Source organism: Cotesia glomerata, linkage group LG3, assembly GCF_020080835.1.
Source record: "Cotesia glomerata isolate CgM1 linkage group LG3, MPM_Cglom_v2.3, whole genome shotgun sequence".
In the NCBI taxonomy this organism is placed as follows: domain Eukaryota; kingdom Metazoa; phylum Arthropoda; class Insecta; order Hymenoptera; family Braconidae; genus Cotesia; species Cotesia glomerata.
This window is the reverse complement of record NC_058160.1, coordinates 12,579,812-12,601,930: the sequence shown is the minus strand read 5'-3', so window position 1 is coordinate 12,601,930 and position 22,119 is coordinate 12,579,812. Positions and strand designations below refer to the sequence as shown.

The 22,119-nt window shown below is 29.3% G+C and overlaps 3 protein-coding genes across 4 annotated transcripts; all 3 read left to right on the top strand.

Moving 5' to 3' along the window:
- The first annotated feature begins 106 nt into the window (after positions 1–106).
- LOC123261339 lies at positions 107–1,579 on the top strand. The gene has a single exon (XM_044722928.1). The coding sequence runs from the start codon at positions 107–109 to the stop codon at positions 1,577–1,579; it is 1,473 nt and encodes a 490-aa protein (XP_044578863.1).
- Positions 1,580–8,366: 6,787 nt separating this feature from the next.
- LOC123261088 (guanine nucleotide-binding protein-like 3 homolog) lies at positions 8,367–11,929 on the top strand. The gene is made up of 6 exons (XM_044722577.1): positions 8,367–8,521; positions 8,931–9,035; positions 9,335–10,439; positions 10,501–10,720; positions 10,908–11,082; positions 11,814–11,929. Exons 1-6 carry the CDS (start codon positions 8,503–8,505, stop codon positions 11,912–11,914), a joined length of 1,725 nt encoding a protein of 574 aa, XP_044578512.1. The 5' UTR covers positions 8,367–8,502; the 3' UTR covers positions 11,915–11,929.
- A 1,314-nt stretch (positions 11,930–13,243) lies between these two features.
- LOC123261572 (39S ribosomal protein L55, mitochondrial) lies at positions 13,244–14,238 on the top strand. 2 transcript variants are annotated; one of them, XM_044723234.1, is made up of 2 exons: positions 13,244–13,498; positions 13,700–14,238. In XM_044723234.1, the coding sequence occupies exon 2, from the start codon at positions 13,719–13,721 to the stop codon at positions 14,037–14,039; it is 321 nt and encodes a 106-aa protein (XP_044579169.1). In that variant the 5' UTR covers positions 13,244–13,498; positions 13,700–13,718; the 3' UTR covers positions 14,040–14,238. The 2 variants fall into 2 exon arrangements, with proteins under 2 accessions (XP_044579169.1, XP_044579170.1); XM_044723235.1 differs by lacking the exon at positions 13,244–13,498 and adding an exon at positions 13,510–13,603.
- Positions 14,239–22,119: the final 7,881 nt, after the last annotated feature.

The window sequence follows — 22,119 nt, the reverse complement described above, 5'->3', positions numbered from 1 at the left end:
AAAGTTTTTACAAGTTTATTTCATAGAAGACTTGAATCGTCAAGCTCAAACTAGATGTAACAATATCGGTAATATTGACAACGATTTAATAACAAAACTCCAATTGATGCCCAATCAGAATGAAGGATTCCTTTATGTACAAAATTTTAAATCGGCTATTGAATGTGTCCCACGTGATTGTGTTGATTTAAGAATTATTATACGATCAGATAAAAAACCTGTTGATCAACATACGCGAAGATATAATGCACCCACTTCAAATGAAGTTGCCATATTAATGGTTGGGCAAGAATTTAATAAAAGAGACATCGTTCTTAATCTTCGTAACAATACTCTTCAACGTATGAATGAAATACACCATTCTTATGATTGTTTACAATATCCTTTAATTTTTTGTTACGGAGATGACGGATATTCAATAGATATTCCACAAGTCAATCCTGTTTCTAGACAGCCAATTCAAAATAAAACTGTATCAGCTATGTCATTTTACGCTTTTAGAATTATGGTTCGGCATAATAACCACAATCATTTGCATTATTTTAGATCAGTATTTAGTCAATTTTTAGTCGACATGTATGCGGAAATTGAATCAGAGCGCTTAGCGTTTATACGAAATAATCAATCCAAATTACACGCTGAAAATTATATTCATTTGCAAGATGCTCTAAGGAATGACGAAAATATAAATGAAATTGGAAAATTGGTAGTACTACCGTCTTCATTTACGGCAGGCTATCGTTATATGCATGAACGAACTCAAGATGGTATGGTTTATATTAGAACATTTGGAAAACCAGATTTGTTTATAACTTTTACTTGCAATCCAAAATGGAATGAAATTGCATGTGAACTTTTACCAGGACAAAAATCTCAAGATCGCCATGATATAATAGCAAAAGTATTTAGGTTAAAGGTAAAAAAATTAATTGATTTAATTACAAAAAAATATATATTCGGAGAAACATTAGCTCATATGTATACTGTTGAGTGGCAAAAACGTGGTCTTCCACATATACATATTTTGGTATGGCTGAAGGATAAAATAAAACCAGAACAGATTGATACAGTAATTAGTGCAGAGTTTCCAAATCCAAATGAATATCCAATTTTATTTGAAATTGTAAAAAGTAACATGATACACGGTCCATGTGGTCAAGTAAATCTGCAATCCCCATGCATGACTGATGGAAAATGTACTAAAAAATATCCAAAACAATTGATTTGTAAAACTCAAACTGGTGATGATAATTATCCAAAATATAGACGAAGGAGTCCATCTGATGGTGGCTTCACTGCAAAAATAGTAAAACGGAATCGTGAATTTGAAGTCGATAATCGATGGGTAGTGCCGTACAATCCCTTACTATCACGATTATGTAAAGCTCATGTTAATGTTGAGTACTGTAACTCTGCAAAGTCTGTTAAGTATATATGCAAGTACATGAATAAAGGAACTGACCAAGCAACTTATTCAGTTAGTAATGAAAATGATGAAATCCAAGTTTTTCAATCGGGTCGAATATATAAGTCTCTCTCAGAAGCTGCTTGGAGAATATTAGATTTTCCTAATACATGAAAGAAATCCAACAGTGTTTCATTTAGCAGTTCATTTTGGACAATGGTCAAAGAGTTTTATTTCAATCCTGACAGACATACAAAATTTGGCAATACACTCCTCCGAAAACTACATTGACTGAATTCTTTAATCTATGTTCTAGAGATGATTTTGCTAGAACTTTATTATACTGTGTGAAGATACCTTTCTTATTATACTTTGAAAGTTCCCATGAATTTCACCGGCCGAAAAATGGTGAAAAATATTCCTCACTATCCAGGAATAAAAAAAAGTTCTGCATTAGGTAGAGCTTCGTTATTAATTGTCCACCCAAATAATTTTGAATGTTATTGCTTAAGAATGTTACTTCATCACATACGTGGGCCTACATCTTTTGAATCATTAAGAAACTGTTAATGCTCCAAGTATATGAAACTTTACCAAGCTGTCTGTGCTCCACTTAAATTATTAGAAAATGACAATCATTGGGACCAAGCATTAGAAGAAGCTTGTTGTATTCAACATGCCATTTCATTTAAGGAATTTATTTGTTATTATCTTAGAAGTTTTTTGCCATGTTGCTGAGCCGATCCAACTGTGGTTAAAATACAGAGATGCAATGGGTGAAGATATATTATATCGCTTCAGACAACATAAAAATGATAATGAACTCGACTTTAATGATGACATTCACAACGAAGCTCTAATATTAATTGAAGATCAATTATTCTCAATAACTGGGAACACCTGGAAAAAATTTAATTTTTGCATCACTCGTAAGATCAAACACCTACATTTACAAGGCAGTTATCACAGAGAAACTAATTATAGCGAAGATTTATTAAACTCCATCAATGAAGATGAACCAAAATTAACCGATCAACAACAGAACGTTTATACTAAAATTTTAGAAAGTATAAATGAAAAACAAGGTAAATTGTTTTTTTTAGATGCTCCTGGAGGAACCGGAAAAACATTTCTACTAAATTTATTGTTGGCTAAAGTAAGGGTAAATGGAAATATTGCACTAGCTGTTGCAAGTTCAGGAATAGCTGCTACTTTATTGACCGGTGGAAGAACCGCACATTCTTGATTTAAGTTACCATTAAATTTAAATCTTGATGAAAATACTATGGAAAGTCGGTAGTTCCCCTCTTATGTTCAAGCAGTGAGAACTTAGTATTACAGTAGTAATTTCACACGGTGAAACATTGAGGTGACTTTGTTTCATTTCACTACTGTTAAAATATGGTATATATCAGATTATTAGACCTTGGTAAAATGGTTCAAATGACATTTTATATGGCGGCAACTATGGAGTGAAACCATAAGTAAAAAGTTTATAAATGTATAGTTATTTATTTGACAGTCAAAGCACTGTTGTTACACAGTAAAAAATAGGATTGAATCCAAAGGTCGTTTCACCGTCGAACTTTTCACTGTCGTTTCACCGTCGTTTTGCTGTCGACTTACTACCGTCGTTTCATACGTTCGCCTTCCTTTTGTCCGAATAACGCTCCTTTGACCGCCTTTTGTATAACCTACTCATAAAAATCCCATTTGAAAATGCTAAAAATTCTCCAAAATGAAAAATTTAGTATTTTTTAAGGGACAATAATACTTTTAAGTAGTATTTACGGATTTTTTTTTAACTTATTAATTACTAACTTTCATTGATACACTTACTTCAAAGCATGTACAACCCGGCGTGTGAGTTATGAGGCACTGATGTTCACTCGAAAAATTAAATTTCAGCTCACACCGGGACTGACAGTTTTTAAACAGGGATGCAGGCAGTTTTTAATTAAAAAGTTGATGAAATTTCTTTCTTTTTATATTTATAGCCTCATTATCATACATTAAGGACATTTTTCATAGGGTATCTTTGAAACTTATCCTGATTCTGTAAAAAACATATAATTAAAATTTTATTTCATAAGCTTTCTCTCCTTCATTTGTTGTTTGTCATATAAATATATTGATGTGATTATTAGAATTTATTAACTGTCCAATAGTTAGTCAAAAATAACATATTTTTTTCCTCACTCTGTAAGTTATTACATGTTGTTTCAGCTTTTAACGCTTGAGCATTATTTTTAAATATATTTCTGAACAGTTATTTGAAAATAAACTGTGGCCTCTGCATTGATGATATACATGGATTCTTTTTTTGAATTTAATTATCACCGTGAATAAGTGACGTGTTATTTTTAAATCGAGCGAAAAAAATATTACTTTGTAAATAAAATTTTTTAAAAGCGTTTATTTAAAGGCCATTTTTTTATTCTTGAAAATTAACTACAAATGTAACTAAATTTAATGTGAAATATCCAATAGAGTTCAGCACTCTACACTGTTTATAAAATAATAATTGGAACAGCATGTTTACATCATTTGTCCGGAAGAAAACGAACGAGTATATACGGTGAAAAGAAGTTGATTTTACTGTGAGTTGACAGGTCGCGAACGATCGTGGCACGAACCATAGTAAGGTCGACAGTGATATCACTATGAGTTTATGAAGGTGTTCACTTCCTTTGAAAAAAATCATTTTTCCGCAGTAGAAGCACGCCATACTGACAACAGAAATGCTAAAGTCTCCACGAATTAGGAACGGTCTTTTTCACACCATAGAAGCTGCTGATAAGTCAACATTTATTTACCATCCGTAGTTAGTGACTTTCAACAGAACGTGAATATACTGTTTTTCGACAGTGATTTCACCTGTACTACAACCCTAACTAGATAGTTGAAATAGCCGTCACGTGAAACGACCGTGAATCGACCATCTTTTTCACTATGGAGTCACCGCGGATTTACCGTAAGCATGAAAACCGCCAGGGTCATCAAGACGTTTGTAGTGATCTGGAAGGAACATTGCTCGAACAGAATTACTCAGATCTTGATCAGCTGACTTTTCCGAAGAAAGCTTGAAAATCAAACAATTCTAAGCTCTTTTTCGTACAATATCTAGCAGCATTGGATAAAATTTTATATCAATAAGTCAAGTGAACATTCTTTGAAGCTTTTAGATTGATAAACTAAATGATGATCAATTGTAAGCTTTTAATTTATACATATATTTTAAAAAAAATTTTTACATATTTTGTAGTTGTGATAGTTGTAAATTTAAATTTAATACTTTTAATAGCTTTAACAATTTAAAAAACAATATCACGATAATAATAATAATAAATCGTATTATCAATTTATTTTTACCATTATAAATATTTTAATGGCCATCATCCTTATTGCTTCTATTGTTAATATTGTCGTTATTATACTATTATTATTTAGTGTCAATATCATGTATTGTTGTTAAAGTAAATAATCACAATTCGTAAACTTATATAATCAATATTCGTATTTTTGTAAGAAATATCATCGTTTCAAACTTCTCGCTTAATTAACAAAGTGAGTGCCACCTACAGCGCAACAAATCATCAAGACGTTTGTAGTATCTGGCCCCACATTGCTCAGAACAGAATTACTCAGATCTTCGATCAGCTGACTTTTCCGAAGAAAGCAAAATCAAACAATTCTAGCTCTTTTTAGGGCCAGTTTTTCAAATCAAGATAAAATTTTTATCCAGGATAAAATTTATGATGCCAGTATATTATATATATGAAATATATAGATATATTTTATCCATTAGATAAAATTTTATCCTAGATTGAGAAAAACTGGCCCCTTAAATATTGACTCTAAAGTTAATAAATACAACTAAATGAAAAGAAGAGTATATTTAGAAAAAATACGAATGGAAAGTTATTTAATAATTAATTCTAGGGATTTTTTTATATCAAAAAAAAAAATATTTTAACATTTTTGTTTTTTAAAAAATTTTTTAATTCAAAGGGTTTGTATTTTTCCCAAGCGGAAATGTGAATGTTTAGTAAGAGTTTCAATATACAGTGAAAGTTGTTAAAAGTTACCGTAGTTCTGTCTCACTTTCTCATAAAACATCAACTACAAAAAGCGAGAAAGACAACCTGGGTAACTTCTTTTAAGAGCTTTTACTGCTTAAATCAATTAAAAGTATCACTTTTCGTACAATATCTAGCAGCATTTAATAAAAATTTCATATAAATAAGCTCGCGAATACTCTTTGGACTTAGATTCATAAACTAAATTATTAGATTATTGGATTTAACTTTTTACATGAATTTTTACCTTTTTGTAATTGGAAGATAATTGTAGAGATTTAAATTTAATATCTTAATACTGAATAATTTAAAACACACAATAATAATAATAATAATTATAATAATAATGATAAATATGAAGTTTACTGTTATAATTATCAATTTATTATTACCATTATAATTATTTTCATTTTTAACTATTATTATTATTATTATTATTATTATTATTATTTCATTTTATTTAGAAGTATGTTACGACTCCGTACATGTTGGTGAAAGCTCCACAAGCGCGTTTTACGTATAAAATTCTGAATTTCCCGATTTGTAGCAGCACTCCGTATACATACGGTGCCGGGGATTTTGTGTACGGAGTCGTATAGTTTGTCTGCTGTACCTTAGCCACATCGTTAGTTTATTATATAGGAATTATATACAATACTTTTCTCGCTGAGAGAGCTCAAAGTAAATAAACAAAGTAAATAAATAAAAGGAGAATAACTGCAAGCTTAATTTAGCTTAGTTCATGTAACATATGTGTGAGCACCTTTAAGATTGGAGTTTACTTTTCTACGGTACTCAACTTTAAATCTCGCAAGTGTTGGCTGCATTTTTTACCGCCAAACTATCCCTTTGATTAAAGCTACAGTTTATGTAAAAGAAATAATAATTCCAGTGCACCCTGACGACCGTAGATGCAAGCTGTCAATTACCTTTTTTCGTAGTGTAGTTGCGTATCTATGGGAGGTGATTACTATACATTTTATTTTATCTGAGTCTGTGACACTGACCATTCCCCATCGAAAAAAGTCAGGATCAGAGAATTTTTGCGTTGCTATAGTTTGTGCTCATTAAATTTAATAATTTCAAGAAGATTAAGTGTTATAATTGATTACAATTTAATTAATATCAGTAAAATAAGGTATAAACTACTGTTGTAATAGACAATTTAGGAAAAAAAAAGTACCATAGAATTAAATAAAATTTGCAACCTCAAAATATCGTAATGTTTCCAGTAAACACAGTCGGTAGTCTGGCGCTCCGTTTACAACGAATTCGATTTGAACGGAACTTGGCGCCAGATTCTACCGAATCTGTGGATATTAAAGTTATGTACTTTTTATGTTTATTAAAAATTTTAAATGTCTTGTAAAATGTTATTAGTATTCATTTGTAACAGTATTATAACTGATTGAATACGGGTGAAAAATTTATGGTATGCATATGAACAAATTGTACTGTGGAATTTGTATTAAATATAAATATTTACGGTTCATTATTTTATGTTTTTGTGTTAAAAATTTTGTAACACGAAATATAAAAAAAATGAACTATAAGTATTTATGTCTAATACAAATTTTGCAGTACAATTTGTTCATATTCGTATCATAAATTTTTTAACGTATATACAGTATCCCTCAATAATAACGTTAACTAATACTCATCTATTGGGTAACTTTTCTATAATTAAAAGTTATCATTTTTCAACTATAATATTAACAAAAATTTATTCATTTTCGCAACAAAAAGATAACATTTTGTTTTCTAAAAGTGACCCTTTTGTTATCTTAAAGATTATATTTTGTTATCATTTTTAGTTAACATTTTTTTAACGTAAATATGTTATCAATTTTTTACTTTTTGAGATAACTTCTTGTAAGGACATTAGGGATACATTTCGGTAGAAAATTTGTCAACTTTTTGAAAGTGAAGATTGTTGGCATCTAACTTTTTTTAGAAAACTTTTTGATGTTATTAAGTTGCCAGAGTGCCGCTTGGGAGAGGGAATAATACTACTCGCGGGAAAATTCAAATTAAAAACAAATAATTTTTGATATGATCTAAATAATTTATGTATGACATGAGCGCTTAAGGCATGCTCATTTGGATTTTCCAAACTTTTTTTTTTTTTTTATTTGTACATATTAGCACAAAAAATTAAAAAATTAATTTCCTACCCTGATAGCTAACGCTTCCTCAGAAAGTAAAAAAAGTAGTTGACTTCCAGTAGTTACGGCTAACATCAATTTTACGATAATTCTTCACTGAATAACAGTTATAAACAAATTGACGAAAATTTACGGCCGCAATTTAAATGCAAGTTCACAAAATCAAACTTTGTGGTTAAATTTTTTTTCTTTACGAGTGTGATGCCCCTAGATGTATCAAGCAGGTAACACTACCTGTCAGCGAAGCGCGAATTTAAATACAAGTTAAATTATTTTAAACATTTCATTTATTCATAATTGAAATTGTCCAAATTAAGGGTGGGCTAGAATTGTCATAATACACATTTAGTCGTTGAAATAAAGGATCATAGAATTTTCTCACACGTGTCTTTTATGACTTTTCTCAGAATCTCAAGTATCTAAGGCTTCTCGGAACTCGACTACAATGTCCCTTTGTACTCGATCATAAATTATATTTATTTAAAACAAAAATATATTCCATACAATAAATATTCTACAACATAAGATCTAACCTTTTTAATTTGGACAGTTTTAACGATTTCAATTATGAATTAATAAAATATTTAAAATAATTTACATTATATTTAAATTCGCACTTTGCTGACAGGTAGTGTTACCTGCTTGATACATCTAGAGGCATCATACAACAGGCGCCATTTTTATGGAGTATCTTAGTAGTGTCCAATGGTGATGTGCCTGTATAGATGTGTTAGTGTGAGCATAAGCATCTATCTTAACACTACGCGTTAACTTAACCTCGTTTGATCAGATTCGTTTTACCCACGTGGTTACATTATTTTCTATACTTAATTTTTTATAAATACTTATAAATATGGCTAAGTTTTGTCTAAGTAAGTATTATTCAAAATATGCAATAATGTGTAAGATCTAATTACTATTATGAATCTGAAATTAACAGACATCTGATAATTTTCAAGATTTTTTTTAAATGGAAAAAAATTCCACTGATTGAATTTGTGGTAAAATATAAATGCCAATTGGTCATATTGTTTTTTTTTTTTTTATGGCAAATTTATTAGTTAATAAAAAAAACTTTAAAATTATCATATGTCTGATTTTTCAGTATTACTGGTTGTTGACATGTTTATCATTACGATGTTTTTGCAGACATGGATGTTGTACTTTCCTTTACCGCGTTGCAAAAATATAAATTATATGTGTCTATAAAAATATTTATATTGATAGTAGGTCAATAATAGTAGTAAATGTAAAGAATAATAATTTTTTTTTTTTTTATAGAAAAACAAAGCAAAAGAATGTCAGCCCGTAAAAAGTATAAAATTGAAAAAAAGGTTCGCGAGCACAACAGAAAAGTTCGTAAAGAGAAAAAAAAACATCCTGAAGGTTAGTAAATTTCTTATAATTAAATGAGAATTTTGTTAAAAGATACTGAAATTAGCGGACACATGATCGTTTTCTTTGTAATATTATCCGTCTTGTAATTTAGTGCTACAATATTTAAAAAAAAATTAAATTGCACTCATAATTAATTTTTTTAAATTTCTACATGTGAAATTTTTCTGATAAAAATTTATCTGTTATAAAAATCCTAAAAAATATCAAATGTCTGTGTATTTCAGTAATTTGTCTTTTTTGTTTTATATTCATGCTAAAGTCAATTTTTATTTTTTTTTTATTTTCAGGAAAAAGAAAAATTACTCATATTCCGAATCAATGTCCATTCAAAGAAGATATACTCAAAGAAGCCGAAGCCTTACGGAAGCAAAAAGAAGAAGAAAAACAGAAACGTCGCGAAGAAATGCTAGCTGAAAAACGTAAAAAACTAGCTGGTGGTATTGAAAGTCTTGTAGAAAAATCAGCAAACAAATTAGAAGAACATGAGTCAACTTCAAATTCTAAGACTTGTCAATCATCATTTCAAACAATGAAAGACGAAAATTCTTTGAAGGCGTATTTTAAGATATTCCAAAAAGTGGTAGACTCAGCTGATGTTATTTTGGAAGTTGTTGACGCGAGAGATCCTCTGGGAACTCGATGTGAACAAGTAGAAAATGCAGTAAATTCGTCAAAAGGCATGAAAAAATTGGTGTTAGTCTTAAATAAAGCAGATTTGGTCCCTAGAGATAATCTTGATCAGTGGCTTAAATATCTTCGGGGTAGTTTACCGGCTGTTGCTTTTAAAGCTTCAACTCAAGACCAATCGAGAAACTTGGGTCATAGAAAATTGGCTTCTAAAAAAGAATCCATGATTCAGAATAGTGCTTGCTATGGTGCTGAATTAATAATGAAATTATTAGGGAATTATTGTCGGGATCTCAATGGAGTTAAAAAAAGTATCACTGTGGGTATTGTTGGCTTACCTAATGTTGGGAAATCAAGTGTTATTAATTCATTAAAACGAAATAAGGTTTGTAATGTAGGTAACCTTCCAGGAATCACCAAAAGTATGCAGATTGTTCAGTTAGATTCAAAAATTAAGTTACTTGATTCACCGGGAATCGTATTTGCTGAATCCAACCAAGATGAAGATTATAATAGCTCAATAGCACTTAAAAATGCTATCAAAATACAGTCTTTAAAGGACCCAATAACCCCAGCTTCTATAATACTAAAACGTATACCAAAACAACAAGTGATGGAACTTTATGACATAGGAGATTTTTCTACACCTGAAGAGTTTTTTGCCATCAAAGCCAAACGGATGGGTATGTTGAAAAAGAAAGGAATTCCTGATTCGGTTGCAGCAGCTTGCAGTCTTTTGAATGATTGGAATTCGGGGAAGATAAGGTATGTCGATTTATTTTAATATTTTAATATTTAGATGTTAATAAATTTTTATTTATTACAGATATTACACATTACCACCAGAAACTCCATTCACTAATGAATCTGTAGAAATTGTAAAACAAGTTGGCGGTGAATTTGATATTACGAAGTTTGAAAAAGAAGAAAAAATGTTGCTTGAATCATTGGATAATATGGCAGAGAAAAATAAATTAGCTAATATGAATTCAGTTTCCCTTTCTAGCACTAACTCAGATAAGACAGCTTCTAACTCACAAAAAAAAGTATTTAAATACTTTTATTCTAATCATTTTTTTCATTACAGTAAAAGCTCTTAAAAGTTACCCAGGTTGCCTTTCTCGCTCTTATTGATGTTTTATGAGAAATTGAGACATAACTACAGTAACTTTTAACAGCTTTCACTGTACATTAAATAAAAATTTGAATATTAATTGAGATCATATTTTTCAGATTATTAAATTACAAAAAATAAATGAGAAAATGAAAAACGATTCAGTAACTTCGAGTAAAAACGTGCAGGCAAAGAAAGGCAAAGATCTGTTTTCAGAAACTGAAGGAAATCAGCAATTGAATAAACTTAATAAACTTTACTTTAAGAAACAAAAAAAAGAAAAAGTAAAAAGAGGTAAGAAGTTTTATTGCTTTTAGGGCCAGTTTTTCAATCCGAGATAAAATTTTATCCGAGATAAAAGTACTGCCATTATGATAAAAAAATAAATAATTCAGCACAGTGATATTGCCTACAAGTAATTCTCCCTGATTTCAGTCACTTATTTTGAATTGAAATAAATAACCATTAGCCACATGTCACAGAAATATTCACCTCCAATTGTGACAACTTCCTGATTATAAATAAATAAAATGAAAATTAGGTAAATGGATGACCCTAAAGGAGATCTTTGCAACTTCCCGCTAATTCCATGCCTAAGCGCTTGAAATTGCACTTATAATGTTGTTGAGCTCTTCAAGCTCCAAATTACAATTTATGTGTTATTTTGAGCTTTCTGAGCTCAAAGAGGTAGCTGTTCTATGCTTTTGAGCCCTTCGAGTTCATATCTTGCGTTTGTCATATCTATTATTAATTTATAATTGTGTTTATTAATTTAAAATAATTTAAATGACACAATAAGAGATTATCATTATTTTTATGATATAATTATTTATTTTTATTTAAATAAACGACCAAATTCATGGAGAACTAACTGAGCAATGTCACGTCGCTGAATTATTTATTTTTTTTTTTATTATATTGGCAGTACTTTTATCTCGGATAAAATTTCATCCTGGATTGAAAAACTGGACCTTAAAGTTTGATGGTTTCCTAATAAATATCAATTTTCATTTTATAATTTTCAGAAAAACAAACGACCAAATTGGCTGATCAGCTAGAAAATTTCTCTATGGGGGATGGTTTTGATAATTATAATTTTGATACAGATTTTAACATGGATAAATAATCAAATGTTTTATATTAACTTTAAAAATAAATATTTTTTATTTCCATTGAATTTGTTTATTAACTTAAAATCTATTTAAATAATTAATCTAACAGTTTCATTGTATATCACGAGGAGATATTACAATTTTGAGCTATATAACAGTTTACTTCACTATTTCTGACAGATATTCTGTTATTTGTTAATTACGTAACATTGTAACTTTATATTATACAAATATATATATATATATATATATATATATATATATATATATATATATATATATATATATATATATATATATATATATATGTGTGTGTTTAGAAATTCAATTCTAATAATTCAATATAAAAAAAATGAATTTTTTTTTTTTCTGAATTAACATTTCAAGTTATTAATAAACCCTTAAATACAGAGATCATTGTTGATAGTATTGAACTAATAGTTCTAGTGATCTAGCATTGAACTAATAGTTAATCTCATGAGTGTAAAATTTTAATCGCACAATTATGTGGAAAGGTTTAAGTAGATTTTATTGGTGTTGGTTCTTGTCTCAAAATTTAAGTTTTCAATATATGAAGGTTTGGCGTTTTTAAAATCGAACAAAATGTTATATTTTTTAAATATAGACGTTCACATGTATAGATGTCTGGTGTGAAATTTTTCGCTGTTAATTAGATGATAAACAATCAAAAATATGAAAACAAAAAAATTGTATATTTCGTCAATGAATTCTACACACATCAATTTATCTATTTGAATCCAGTTTTTGTTTTTTTTAATTAAAAGCGAATTTTATTCTTATGTTAGCAGTTCGTGAGAAACATTGTTTTTTTAATGTAGAAGCATTGTTTGAAAAGAATGTCCTCATAAGAAAAAACTTGATTGATTTACCTACATATTGACCACACTATTTTAATATGTAGTTGTATTTGCTCGAAAAGTAAATAAATAAATAAACACATGCTATAAAGTTATAAATTTTTATGTTCCTCAATTTTTTATTATTTTTTTTTGTTTTATATAGGTAATATTTATTCTTTGATAATAGAGTAAAAATTATTATTTTTAATGATGTAATTGAAGTTTGCTATATCTAAATAAATAAAAAAATATGTACTTCTAATCCGATGATTAAAAAAAGATTGATAAGTCCAAACGTGCTTGCCGTTGACATTCATTTTATACCAAAAATAATCAATTAACTAAAAAATACTAAAAATTAAAATTTAATATCTTGTTATAAATTACGAGCAAGTAATGTCTACTTTAATAACTGACTTAAATTTTAATAAAATATTAACTATTTTCAAGTTTTAAAGTTCCTTTTAAATTTTCCCGCAAATAGTCTTATTGCCGAATGCATTCCTTGCTGCAAAAATTATTATTAGAGTTGGTAGCATTTGAAACTCTGAATAAAAACATTAACTCAAAATATTAAACTAAAAACCTAAAAACCGGCTGATTAAGATAAGAATCTACAACTCAAATGTAAACGTACATAGTGAAACTTTGAAATAAGTGAAAATAGTATATTTAACATCTAAGTATAACCTAAGTTTTCCTGTCTTTATCATTAGGTTGCATTTATTTTCAACTATAGTAAGTAAAAATAATTATGTATGATAAAACATTTGAAAATTTTATAAAGTATTCAATAATTTGCTTTTCTAAAGTAATAGTTAGATAAGAACATTGGAAAAAAAAGTAGATACTTTTATTGTTTTGATTTTCTATTATATAAATCATTTTATTGCTGATCTTATTTGATATGATTTTATAATAAATATTTGTGTATTGCAGAATACTAACTCTACAAGCAATGCTTTTTGGAAAGATTTCGAGAGGATTGTTACTGAGACGTCAATTCAATTGTTGGACTGCAAATGTTACAAAAAAACATCGTAAAAATTATGAAAGAACATATCCAACTGTACTTGTGCATCCAAATGGTAGTACCATAAACATCCAGTATTTTGAACCAAGAAAAATAATCAAGTTACCATTGGATCTATCAGTTTTATCAGAGCAAGAACGTAAATTAATATTAGAAAGAAGAAAACCTAAAAGCAAAGTTAAAATTGAAGAGGAAGTTGAAGATGATTTTGATCAAAATAAATATTTGAGATTCGCCAGAAGATGAAAATTTATTGTAATTTTCAAAAACTTGATTAGTTTATACTTATACATCCAAGTTTGTTAATTACTACTATATTGCTGGTGATATTGTTTTGTGACATTTTTTTTTATGTTGAAAACCGGAAACTTTATTCTATTGTCATGACACTCATTGTTGGTGAAATAAGATTATAATTGATAATAAAATTCTTTTTATTTTCATAGATAGTATCAACACTTCCTCTTTCATAACAAACGTAATTATAAATGATAAATTTAAATCGAAAAAAGTACTACATAGTTACATTTAAATTATACGTTTACAGTTATTAAGATATTATGATAATATGACTTGATTAAATTTCTTTAAATTTTAATCCGGAAAGTCACAAAGGTTTATTTTTTATTGCTTATCAGGCTTAGAAAATTTTCAGTTCTTCACTTTTTACTCAGAAATAATGATTTATAAAAATGTTTTCGCAACAACTACACGTCAAAAAGTTATAAAAATTTAAAATTATCTGTCAAAAACAATGACTCGTATAATCATTAAGATCACATCTACATAGTGGCTAACCATGAGAGTAAAATATTTTGAATAAGCCAGGCCGATAGTATTAATTTATTTCAGCATGCATAACATTTTTTAACAAATTAAAAATGCGAAGTTTGTGTGTGAGTTTATGTATGCAACTTTTACGTGCCACTAAAATAATAAAACGAATAGGATTGAAATTGTTTTCAAAATAACCCTTTCCATTAAACCCAATTAATTAATTGTTATTGTTAATTCTCCAAGTACTAAACCTTTTGATCTTTAGAGTTTATCAAATTTAAAATTCTACAATATGTCAAATGTCACGAAAATGATAAGTATCGTCTTTTTAGTAGATTTTATAAAAATCTAACTATTGCAGCCGTCCTCATGGCGCAACTTTGAAAAAATTTAGTCGTTTTCTGACTCAGTTTGTCGAGCTGAGTCAGAAAATGTATATAGTTCAAAAGTTTATATATGTATGTATTTATATATATATATATATATATATATATATATATATATATATATATATATATATATATATATATGCTGCTATATATATGTATTTATATATATATATACGATATAACGCGGCTTGTCAGCACGATAGCGTTTTCAATTTATAACCGATTCTTCTCAAACTCAACATGCTTTATCTATCGATCAAGACCAAGGTTAAGTTCGAAGATGAGCTTAATCGGGCGAGTAATTTGGAAATGACAGGATTTTGAAATTTTGAAAATCGTAAAAATTGATGTTTTTACTACTTCAACTTGATATAATTACTGATCGAGACAAGATATCATAATTCGGTTAAATGCATCGTAAAGCTCTTTTAATAAGCTTCAATTTCCACTACTCAGAAGTGGTAATAGCCTCAATATTACTCCTTTTAGAATTCGTTTAATGAAACAGTTTTACTGTTGCAGCCGTTCTAGAATTATTGTCTGCATCATAGCTTAATCATGATGTAAATTCAATAATTACGATAATGATTAGTCTTTCGTGTAATGTTTTCAGGTAATTCGTCAGTAAATATGTCACAAATTAGTTCTATATATTGTTTTCTTCAATTAAAATTTTATCTGGTTTCAAACATCTGATTGATTTGAAAATTGTTGTTCCTAAGCAGTTATTTAAAATTTGGTCATTTATAATTCAAATTTTATAATCTTTGCAATTCTTTGAGAAACTTTTTCTTGAAAAGTTAATTTTTTTTCCAAAATTTGTTCTAAATAGTTTTAAATTTATTATTGAATTTTGTTTTTAATTCATAAATTAAGTTATACATTAATAGTGTTATTATATTATTTTATTAAAAATCAATTTTCTTTATTTGAAAAATCTACTTCCATTTCGGCTGCCGAATGGCCTTTTTTTTTTTTTTTTTTTAAATCGTAAAGGAATGAATTTAAACATTTAAATTGTTTATCATTGCTTTTAAATAATTCACAGCATACGTGTTTGCATCGCGTTACTAATGTCACAAAGGCCTATAAAAAAAAAAAATTTATTTCATTTTCTTACTATTTTAAAAATTCAACGTTTTGAACTTCTGGATATAACAATTGAAAATTTTAAAAATAACTCTTGAGATGCCATAACGTCAAAACGAAAATAAAACAAAAACTTCATTTATAAAAACCTAACTTTGAAATCTGAATTCTATAATTTGCCAAATTTTCGAAAATTTTTAATTTTTATAGTCAGAAGTTTAAAACGTTAGATTTTTGTCAATAAAAGTCTGAAAATCTGAATAAAATTTTTTCTTAAAGTCGAGGGTGTGTGTCGGAAAAAATTTTTTTTTTTCATCTTTCCTACAGATTTACACATTATACAAATTTTCAAGTTGATTAGAGAGAAACAATTTTTTTATTCGTCCTTTAAGCTCTGCAAAACCAAAAAGACGTACAATTCAAGATACGCTTTTTTGACATTAGTATCTCAATATATTCAAGATTTTTCTATCTAAGTCTATAAATTTCTAATAAAATTATTTTAATAAATTTAATATTTCAATATCGTCATGACAATGTTCATTGCCATGAAAAGCGTAGAAAATTATATTATTTCATACTTTCTTAAAAAATATTTTATAATCCCATCGTCATAATTGAATACGGAATTATTTATAGTTTCTACATCCTACTTTTTGTATTTATATGTCTTCGGAAAAAATGAATTTTTATACATATTTAGAAACACCCGGGAAAAAATGATCAGATCTGATCAGACATGAACAGGCATGAGTCTTCAGGTCTGATCAGGTATGAAAAATGACCGGGTCTGATCAGACCTGGCCAGGCATGTTCAGGTCTGATCAGATCTGTTCATGTCTGACTCGATCAGGTCCATAAAAAAAAAAAAAAATCGGTGCTGACGGGGATTCGAACCGTACACCTCGCGCTCTTCAGACTGACACTTTACCTCTTGACCAAATGATTCATCTTAACTTGAGAGTATCTTTCGAGCTACTTCAAGTAATTCAAATTTTATACATGATTTATCCTTATAGTTAACGGAGTTCTATACCTAATTTATTAATTATTAATAATTAATCATATATTACAGTGATTTATTCGGAACGGCTATGTATTTTTTTTCGCTCCATTAACATATGGTTCTACACTGAGAGAGAATTTTATTCAATAGTAATAAAACAGTTTATTTGGACTTGAAAAAAAATTTAGTTAATATTAATAAAATTATATTTCATATAAATAAAATTATATTAGTATTTAATAAAATTTCATAAGTATTTAATAAAATTTTCTTAAATACTAATATGTGTTTATTAAAATAACCACGAACGACGCTTTCGTTTGCTGTCATTAATACGAATATTAAGTCATTAAAAGAAATAATCTCAAAAAAAAAAAAAATTAATATTCATCAATTAATTATAATATATTCAAATATATTTTCACAGTAAAGTCTTTTAATAAATAGTATTAAGATTTTTAACAAGACATCCTAACCTAACCTATTTGTTTACTTCATGACGAATCACATGTAGAGATTTTAAATAATAAAAAATAAATAAATATTCGATTGAATTTATGAAATCATAGTCTTTATTTTTAACAAATGCGTCCCTACATTGTCTGGTTTTCTGCTTCTGTTTTCATTTTATTAAATAATGTCTAACTCTTATCGATTCATTTGTGAAATTTTTAAATTTAAGTGCATAAAAATTAACATCCACTCGGATAACAACAGTTGTAGACTTTGTATTTCAAAATATAGTTCCGACAAAATTCAATTTTACTTAATTATTTATTCAATTAATTACTGATCAATACTTGTTAGTTAGTTGATTAATGAATTTTCTTTATATTACATGTAGATAAATATTCATTACATACTAAGAAACATTTATTAGTATTTAATAAAATTTTTTATTAGTATTTAAGGAAATTTAATTAATATTTAATAAATTTTTATTTGGGATTAGCCAAATAAACGTTTTATTAAATAGTAATAAAATTTCATTACTATTAAATAAAATTTGTCTTCTCCAGTGTTGGCTAGATATCAGACATGGACAGGGGTCTGAGTCAGGTCTGAAGCAGTATTTAAGGCTTCCAGACATGAGACAGACATGAGCAGAGCATGAACAGGTCTGATCAGAATCTGAACATGTGTTAACGCTTCAGGCATGAGGCGGAGGAACATGAGCATGAGGCATGAGGCTGCAGGTCTGAGTCAAGGTCCTGAGCCGTATTTAATACTTTCCAGACATGAACAGGCATGAGGCAGAGCATGGAGCAGGGTCTGAACGGATTTAACGCTTCAGACATGAACAGACATGAGGCAGGGCATGAACGGGGTCTGATCCAGGTCTAGTAGTATTTAACGCTTCCAGGCATATGAACAGACATGAGCAGGCATGAGAACAGGTCTGGAATCAGGTCTGAACAAATGGGTAACGCTTCAGACATGAACAGACATGAGCAGGCATGAACAGGTCTGATCAGGGTCTGCAGGCGTATTTAATGCTTCGAACATGAACAGGCATGAACAAGGTCTGATCAGGTATAATTTCAGGCCTGATCATACATGAACAGGCCTGCTCAGGTCTAATTTCGAGCCTGATCCAGATATGAGGAACAGGGTCTGCTCGGAGTCTAATTTCAGGCCTGATCGAATGATATGAACAGGTCTGATCGGTCCTGATCATTTTTCCAGGAGGCAGTAACTAAAAAAGTTGAGGCATTCAATAAATTCAAACTAAACTTTAACGCGCTTATGTTTTTCATGCATACTTATTAGTTAATTTATTGTTAGCAAATTTTCATAATTCATAATTGAAAAATAAAACAATAATTAAAAAATACTAGCATTCCTGCCATGAGACATTAGAATGTTATGGTTTTGTGACTAAACATTTTTCAATTAATTTATTTATTTACACTGACTGCAAAAAGTTAAACACGGTTAGGTTAAGTTGATTGTGCAAATAAAAATGTAAACAACCGAAATAAAGCGTTGCCAAATCACGGATAGGTTACTAACAGCTGATTTACAACAGTCAAATTAATTTTTGTATTTAACTATTTTTTTTTTTTTTTTTAAATTTTCAAAATTTCAACGATTAATGCCTCATATACTATTTATTTTTTAATTTTAGGAATTTTTATGGGTTTTGTATTTTAATTTATTGAAAATTTACTACTACAGTTGTTATGACAACTGGAGCGAAAGGATTTCCTTAAGTTAAAATTTGGAATCAATTACCAGCTGATTGTACGACGTTACCAATGTTTATGGAGTTTCGAACTGCTTGTTCTGAATATTTTTTACAATCTGATAGATCATAATATGTATTCATTGTATTAGAATTTAGTGATGATTGAGTGATTGAGTGACTGAGTGTTTAACACACTACATTATATATACTACTTTATATATATACTTTATATATACTACTTAACACACTACTTTATATATTATATTAAGATTTTTTGTATCAATTTTGGATGGCCGCAAGGAGTTTCGACTTCATGGCCAATTAAATAAATAAATAATAATAATAATAATAATTACTGAAGCCTGATTTTCACCAGTACCAGAAGCGATTTTGGGAGCTTCCAAAAATGTTTCTTGTCCCAAAGCTGTTAACGCAATTGCCACTCTATCGACATTTCCAGGTTCTTCAATGTCAGGCATTATTTTTCCATCCCAGTGTAGAACGCAGTTATTAATTGTCAAAATTGTTTTGTAAATTTTTCATTATATTTTCCCTTGCCGATTCACGACCTCGATGGATCGCTGTCATGTGACTTATATTATATTCGTTTATGCCATGTCCTGCACTTTTCAAAGTAGCAGCTATGATAAAAACAAGCACTTCTGTCAGTTACATTGGCACGATCAAGTGCATTGGAAAGTAAAAGGTGTTGTTATGTCCATATGTTTTTTTTGAGCGGTAGCGTAAACGGTGGAGTGTTTGGACCAACAGTTTAAAAGAATACGCAACGGAGGTTTTAATTCCGTTGTTTTAATTATTTTTGTGGGACGTTTTCGAAGCAATGAATTTACCACGCCTTCGTTTGAGACTGCCATTGATTTTAGTTAGGAGTAGATGTACTTAATACTTGTTGGATTATTTCTTAGGATCGGATCCGTGATTCCGGGGCTGATCGTAGTGCCTTTTTCCTTGATTGGACCCTCTGTTGGTATTTGCAGCGAATGGATGTGGATGGATTTGGGCTGCTTATTCTAAGGGCTTCTTTATTTTTATGAAATGAACTTATTCGAAAACAGATTTCACTTTTCAAGATTTATTTAACAAACAACAAACCTTTTACACTTTCACAATTTTTATTAGATCGAAATTATTGATTAATGAATTTTTATAATTTGATTGAGCTAACGTCCTCCAGTCCCCCGTAGGGTAAAGTGCGCAAATTTAGCTATAAAAGATCTTAAGTTACTTATTGACCGAACTCTCGCCTAAGTGCAGGGGCAATTAGAACTTTTGAGGGTCCGGTTCTCTAGATTTTCTTATTGATCAAAATCTCGCTTAAGTGCAGGGCAAATTCAGAACTTTGAGATGGACTCCTTCTAAAGTTTATCTACTGACCGAGTTCTCGCCTGGGCGTGCAGGGCAAATTAGAACTTTGAGAATCCCGACTCGTAGATATTAATAACTAATACGTGGCCTGCCGCCGGTTGAACCGTGTCTGAACTCGTCTTTGGCAGTGCAGCGCAAATTAAGATAAGTGGACTTTTTACAAGGCACGGGCCTGTCAAGTTAAACGCGTGGAAGTCGAATTAACTCAACAAAGACCTGGTTTACACTTAAAACTAATACGTGGCCTGCCGGTTGAAACCGCGTCCAAACTTCCTTTAAGTGCGGAGCAAATTAAAGCAAAGGACTCTACAAGGCACGGGCCCGTCAGCGTTAAACGCGGAAGTCGAATTAACCAACTAAGATTACGGATTTGGCTGCTGATCGCCTTTTTAAAAGCTCGCGGTGCTGAGATTGCAGAAGTCCCCGCTAGTCAACCAGCAGTCACGTAGCTTTATATTTTATTAGGCTTTCGCGCATGGAGAAGTCTTCCATCTGCGCGGGTGAGCTTAAATTAAGAAAAATGAGAAGAGAGAAAAAAATTTGCGGGGTGGACATAACAGTATCATGATGTTCTTTTTTGTGCTGTTGCGATAACTTAAGTTCATCTTCGTAATCCGAAATTGAATTTGAAGTCCGACTAAGACTGGAATCCGTTTTTTGACTTAATAAGCCGGTATCGTTGTCAGTTGACTGAAAGTTCTCTATAAAATATTTAAAATTTTAATTAAGTTCTCCAAGAAATTAAAAAAATTCCAGATTTAAAAGTAAACGATTTTCTACATAATTTTTATGCAAAAATGATCTAAGATTGCGAAAAAGAATAACAACACTTACCAATGTCATGTGGTTGGTTTACATCACTGTCTGATATAATATCAACTTCCATATCGTTTTGAGGAATAACATTAATAAAACCTCGTCGATTCGGTTGCCGTTGGCCTTGCAAAAATAATTTTTTATCTTTATCAAGAAGTTTTGTTGCATTATGATCAGCAACGTCAAACAATTTTTCAATTAAAGCACAAAAATGTGACGCTTTTTTGTGAGACTTTTTATTTTTACTTTTTTCTAAATTTCTCCACAGAGTATGATAGTGAACAAGCTTTCTTATTGCAGAATTTTTTCTACAGGTCGGAATATCAGCTTCAGCCCATAACTCAAAAACCTTTTCAATCGTTAATAATGCACTTTTGTTTATTGGAAATCTCTGAGAACGATAATAAAGGAAAAAAAGAGACATAACTTCTTTAATAGTTGGTAGTTTACGTCCCACAAATTTTGTTATTTGGCAGCCAATTAAATAAATTTGTTTTTCCATATTTAACACTTAGTTAATCAACTTAGTAAACTCAATTCTTCGAAAAATAATAAACACTCTGTTAACTTAAACAATTATCAGAATAAAAACGTAATCGATAAAGCAATCATACGAGAAGAAATGTATAATATTACATGAGCTTGGAAGGTAATTATTAAGGTGGAAAAATTTAA

Excerpts from the sequence above, each read along its gene's own strand:
- LOC123261339 (XM_044722928.1), top strand. The coding sequence starts at position 107 with ATGCCCAATCAGAATGAAGGATTCCTTTATGTACAAAATTTTAAATCG.
- LOC123261088 (XM_044722577.1), top strand. Across the intron at positions 9,036-9,334 it reads GAAAAAAAAACATCCTGAAG|GAAAAAGAAAAATTACTCAT; the intron begins GTTAGTAAATTT and ends TTTTATTTTCAG. Across the intron at positions 10,721-10,907 it reads CTTCTAACTCACAAAAAAAA|ATTATTAAATTACAAAAAAT; the intron begins GTATTTAAATAC and ends CATATTTTTCAG.
- LOC123261572 (XM_044723234.1), top strand. The coding sequence starts at position 13,719 with ATGCTTTTTGGAAAGATTTCGAGAGGATTGTTACTGAGACGTCAATTC.